Raw genomic sequence first — 6,141 nt, forward strand, 5'->3', positions numbered from 1 at the left:
GGCATTTTTTACTTTTCTTAAGAGTTGAACTAATGACTTTGTGCCATGTGCCAAAGGCGCCGTTGGTAGTGCCAAGTTGCCAACAAATATCTCTGCGCTACCAAGGTCCATATGAGCTCATCTACGTATTTAACTCTTCTGGCGTTCTTGTCTTGTTTGTCCTTTCTTCCACGTCGTTATGGACACGAATTTTTTTCTATATCTTGCCTGAGGCACATTTTGAGGAACAAACTTTCTAGATTTTGTGTACCCCACTAATTCTTGCTGCCCCGCATTTATCTTCTAATACGCTGCGTGGACCAATCAAGTTTTACCCAATGCCATAGCGAAATATAACTCCAATTTTCACTTTGAAAATAAAAACTACTTTTTTTTTTTTCAAATTACTCACAATTTTCATGGCCAAACCACCCACTTATTTTCAGCCAAACATATCCTTAAGGTGGTTGTTTTTCTGTGTGGGCGCTCGCGCTCTACACTTCTACCCCTGTTAGCAACATAATATCCTTAAATTTTCAAAGACACTTTTGGCAATTCTTTTCACATGGTCCCGTCCCCGTCATTGTGTCCCTTGTGCACCACACAAAAAAGGAAACTCCACTCCGTAGTCTTTTTCCTCTTTTACCATTTTATGTCACGATTACTCTCAACTTTGAGAAAAGCAAATATAACAAAGACAGTATTACTCCATTGTTAAAAGCACCAGCCTCCCAACATACTCAAAACATAGCCTTCATTTTCTTTACCCCATTTCTCCCATGCTTCTCATCATCTTACTTTGATCAATTTCTTTAAAATCCTTCAATTTTTTCCCCTCTTTTCCTCACAATTAGCTTCTTGAATACTCAAAAACAGCCATTCTGTTGTCTTTTTCCTAACTTTATGAGCTAAGGACCAGTTTCTTGAATAATCAGAACCAGCCATGTTACTCTACTAAATGCTTCAAAATTTCCATCTTTTCTTCAACTTTGAGCTCAAAAGAATTGCTTGAAATGCTTCAAAAGTTCCATTTTTACTTCAAACTTTGAGCTCAAAAAAGTTACTTGAAATGCTTCAAAAGTTCCATCTTTATTTTTCAATCTTTGAGCTCAAAAGAGTTTCTTGAAATGCTTTCCTTCAATCTTTGAACTCAAAAGTGTTTCTTGAAATGCTTTAAAAGTTCCATCTTTTTCTCATTCTGTGCTAAAAGATAATTATTTTTTTTCGGATAAAGGGGTACTGAAAAAGTGCCAAACTTTTAATGCAGAACATAAAGAATGCCACAATTTTTCTTAGTTATCTCAATCTGTGAGCTGAAAGACACTTTTTTGGGTAAAGGGTGCTGGAAAGTTTCAACTTTTTAACACTTCTCATCTTGAATTTTGATGAATTTCCTTAAATTCTCGATCTGTAAACTGAAGGACAGATTTTTGGTTAGTGGGTGTTGATAAATGCCTAATCTTGGAGCTAATACAGCTGACACGGAGGCAAATGTTAGTGTCCATAATGCCGATTCCCGCCGGCACCGTGGCCGTCGTCAACGACAACGGCCATCCATGGCGGCGGGCAGTGAGACAACAACTGATGGGAGTTTCCACTTGACTGATTCTGAATCTGACCAGTCTTGGCACTCGCCTTTATGCTCTATGGATGGTATTTCAGTACATTGTGATGAAGAGATTGATTTGGAGAGTGGTGAATTGGAGATGAAGTTGCTTGATAGTAATAAAGAAGAGAGGGATTGTAGGATTTGTCATTTGAGTTTGTTGAAAAGTGGAGGGATTAGTACTGGTGGAGACCAAGTACAAGAGACTTCAGTAGGGATGGCTATTGAATTGGGATGTTCTTGCAAAGGTGACTTGGCTGCTGCTCACAAGCAATGTGCTGAGACTTGGTTCAAAACCAAGGGAAACACGTGAGTAACTGCCCTCCCATTTTCTTTTTTATAATCGTAGTGTCTGGATTGACTTACTGTACTTACTTTCTGGAACTGCTTTAAAATGCTACACTTGAGCCGAGGCTCTATAAGAAACAGTCTCCCTAGTATCTACCTTCACAGGTAGAGGTAAGGTGTGCATACACACACCCTCCCTAGACCCCACTTGTTGGATTACACTGGCTATGTTGTTGTATCTACTATAGTGATAGGATGTCCAAAAGAAAAATCTACCGACAATGATAGAGGCACTGAAGTTCTTTAATCTAGGTTACTGAACTGGCTTCTGCCATAGATTTTGTTTGGAATTCTTCTGCATACCAGGTATTAAATCATCATCGTAATTTTACCATGGGTTCTTCAGGATGTAAAATTTACTTGCTACTACCATGTACTGGAAAATTTACTGATGAGGTCACCAAACTCTCTCTCTAATCTGTAGTAGGTCACTACTCCGATCAAGTATTTCCACATTTAATTTCTTTCCCAAATATATTGGCACCTGAAACAGATTAAGAGATTGGTGGGGTTACTAATAGGCCTTTATCTTTAGAAAGAAAGATGATTTTAAGCTGTCCGCGCCGTGGAAGCAGCTACTAATGCTAGTGTTATTTTAGGTTGTTTACATCACAATCCTTAGGGTGCGGCCCTTCCCCGGGCCCTGCTAATGCAGGATGCTTAGTGCACCGGACTTCCCTTTTTAATAAATTGACATATCATTCAAGAATAACAGCTCAGATGTCTACTCCATCTTCCCATATTGAATGTTTTGATGGAATTTGCTGATTTGACTCTAAGCCACATTGTGTGTGCCCTGCTCCTTTACCATTATTTACATTTTCTTGTTGCCCTTGTTCTTGTGCCCTTTTTGTTGTCATATGGTATAAGTATAATTGTCTACCAGTACACAATTGAATTATCTATGAAAGCAGACCTTTAATAATCACATGATTCCTTCAGAAAACCTTCAACCTTGAAAGTCTTCTCGGGCCTTTAAATTCGTTGCATGTTCTTTTCTCATGAACTGTTTCGTGATACCCGTTTATCACTCTGCAACTATACTTCAGTCATCTACTTCATTTCTGGGCTATACTTATGTAGAACTTCAACTATATAGACAATTGCTTCTATTGTGAGTCCCCTCTAGCTTTCTTTTTGTTTGTTGAAGATATTGGTAGGGCTAAGGTATGTCCTGTGGTTTTTCTTTAGAATGGGAGGATAATATAGGATTTGAAAGATGACGCTGAGCATGGTCGGTAGCAATAAGGGAGTGGTCGAACGAAGACGAAGTTCATGGGTTCTTTCAACAATCTCAAGTTAATATACAAATTACAAATTTAATGGTCTTTTAAATACAAATTACGTAGTCTAGACAAAAGTTACTTGGTTCACTGTGAACCCGTAACTATTGCACTAGCCACTAGGTCCACCCTTGTCGATGGAAATGCTAAGTTACACTAATATAATAGCTAAAGAAGTGTAATAACATCTTTCCTTACATTTGTGTCAATATGTGCTTTCAGTTATGCTAATTCCCTTTATTCTGTTATTCAGAATTTGTGAAATCTGTGGTACCAATGCATTGAACATTGCTGGAGAGCTGACAAATGAAGCTAATACTGCTGCAGTAGCCACTCTTGCAGCATCCGCAGCACCTGTAGCTTTTTCTGAAACCAGAAGCTTTTGGCATGGGCGTCGTGTCATGAATTTTCTACTTGCATCCATGGTTTTTGCCTTTGTCATCTCATGGCTTTTTCACTTCAATATATTGCCGTAGATGCTACTGAAGATTGTGCTGGCAGCTATAACGTGGTCTTTGTTATGTGGATTCAGCATGACTGTCATTCTACCGCAACTCCTCCTTCATCCGGGCTTATGATTTGTAGATATGTTTTCTTAACTCGCAACATTAACAGCTCCACCCAAGGAAATTTCTGATGCTGAGCTACATGCCTACATCTAGGCAGAGGAATATTCAGATATGTTCTTAGTTACACAAGTTTATGAAAGATTGGAAGGTATCTGGCATCCAGTGTAGGCTATGTGGTAAACATGTCGATATATATATAGGGTTTCAGCCATTAACTTCCCGATCTTGTATCGATGATGATTATTGGCTAGAATAGAAGATAGATGATGATTATTGGCTAGAATGGAAGATAGTTTTGTTCATCTTTAAAGTTCTTCCCAGCTACTGTATCTACGTAAGTATGTATAGAAGACTACAAGTACGTCGACAAAGCAGTGTGTATCATCCTTGAAATTTCTGTACAAACGTCACATGGCTCTTGGTTGAAGTGTAGCTATGTTAATTGTGTTAGCACCTAAACATTTTCTTTGATAACAGTGCGTTCAGGCCAGCTTAGGCTCATCTTGATTACTCCACCGAGTATATGTTACGCTCATCTCGATTACTCCACCGAGTATATGTTACTTCCCACCAGTATAGGTATTGGGCAATTATGCTTCTACTCGTGGCTGTTGCAATCAACTGTGTTAGCTATTGAAGTTTCAATATGAACTTGTTTCTTATATGTTTAGCCCAAATCCATTTGAAAGTTTTTTCACTACAAAAGTTGCAAGCTATGTGGAGATCTGGTGCTTCATATAGTCATGAAATGACACGTATGCTGAGCAGTGAGTAGAGCTAGAATTTTCACAAATGGAGTTCAAAATTTGAAGAAGTAAACACACGACGGAACCAAAGGAATTCAACATCTATTATACAGATAAAAAATTGTAAGTTGCTATAAACCATTATTGGTGATTACTGCAAGGTGAAAAAGATGAGCAACTTCACAATAACTGGAATTTAGATGTTCAAATATGGCTTCTTGTTTTGATTCACAGATAGGTTTTAATTTCAACAGTAGCATGTTTCATGTCACAAAATTTCTCATCGACAGGAAGCTTCACAAAAAAGACCAACCACTACCACAACTTGCAAACCTCACAAACCAGCACACAAAAACTACAAACAGATCACTTCATTGGACCGACTGTTGCAGCTAGTGACGGGTAGATCATACCAACTTTTTTTTCTACAAGGATGTTTTGACGCCAACAGACTTAATAGAGACTTTGTTACGTGAAGGCACAAAGTAGAATGCTCTATTCTTTTAAATCAGTGACAACATCTTTTAAACATGATCTCATAACCTCTCCAAGTTTGGAGCAAGCACCAAGGCATAGCTCCGTTGCATCGTGAATCTTTGGTGTTGACCATTCTCCATCTACAATCAGTTGAGTGACCTGATTACGCGAAGGCATACAAGTAATCATTAAGCTTCCATCATTATAGCTTTCTTCCTCAGAAATGGAATCGATGACAAGGTCCTTTCCAAGACAAGACACAGAAACTGAAGCAAACAAGTCATACAGCAAAATTCCTGCATCTGCTAAAGCTAGACTAGCACATGATATAACCACAGGAAGATCACTTCCGCCAGATTCCAATACCACAGCAAAAACATCCACCTAAATCTTTGGGAAGGATTCCAGGATTATAGCACCCTCTAAAGCTTTGTGCAACATTGAGGAAAGTTCCTTCTTGTCGGATCTCTGCCCACGATTAGGGGTTGCAAAAGTTGTGTAACTAACATCACAATTTAAGCGTCCTGTATCACTGTACATATTTGCTTTCTTACTTTCTCTTGGCCCAAACACAGATACGATGACCTTGGTGTTTCCAAACTCTGCATATGCTGATCCTGCAGCTGTGGTCACAGCACCAGTCCTCAGAAAAGCAGGACGACACTGATAGAAGCCACGATTATCGGGGCAAACCCAATCAGCAATGGGGATTCTCTTCTTCTTATGCGTTGCTGGTGATGGTGAATATGTCGCTGGCGTTGACCCTGTTTTACTGGCCATCAGCTTCTGCAAAGGAAATTTTCCCATGTAGGTGAGTCCAAGTGTTCTCTTTGTTTAAAGATAATACAGAAAAACAGTACAACACAGAGGGTTTAAGTCATTGTAACATTATAAAATATACTCCCTCTGTTTCAAAAATAAATGACTAGTTTGACTTGGCGAAATTTAAGAAAATAAAAAATGACTTTTGAATATTGTGGTATTAAATTAAAGATATATCAAATGTACTAAAATGTCCTTCAATGTTGTAGTCTTAAATATGCCACGTGGAATGTTAGAATTAAAAAGTTGCTAAAAAGGGAAAGATTTCATTGTTTTTTAAATGGACTAAAATAGAAAGTATGCCATTTTTT

General features: G+C 38.4%; 1 protein-coding gene and 1 pseudogene across 1 annotated transcript; one reads left to right on the top strand and one right to left on the bottom strand.

Annotated features, from left to right (window-relative positions):
* The first annotated feature begins 385 nt into the window (after positions 1-385).
* Positions 386-4,295, top strand: LOC107873463. The gene is made up of 2 exons (XM_016720324.2): positions 386-1,894; positions 3,470-4,295. Exons 1-2 carry the CDS (start codon positions 1,431-1,433, stop codon positions 3,690-3,692), a joined length of 687 nt encoding a protein of 228 aa, XP_016575810.1. The 5' UTR covers positions 386-1,430; the 3' UTR covers positions 3,693-4,295.
* A 589-nt stretch (positions 4,296-4,884) lies between these two features.
* Positions 4,885-5,866, bottom strand: LOC107873462 (annotated as a pseudogene).
* Positions 5,867-6,141: the final 275 nt, after the last annotated feature.

Source organism: Capsicum annuum, chromosome 6, assembly GCF_002878395.1.
Source record: "Capsicum annuum cultivar UCD-10X-F1 chromosome 6, UCD10Xv1.1, whole genome shotgun sequence".
NCBI classification, from domain to species: domain Eukaryota; kingdom Viridiplantae; phylum Streptophyta; class Magnoliopsida; order Solanales; family Solanaceae; genus Capsicum; species Capsicum annuum.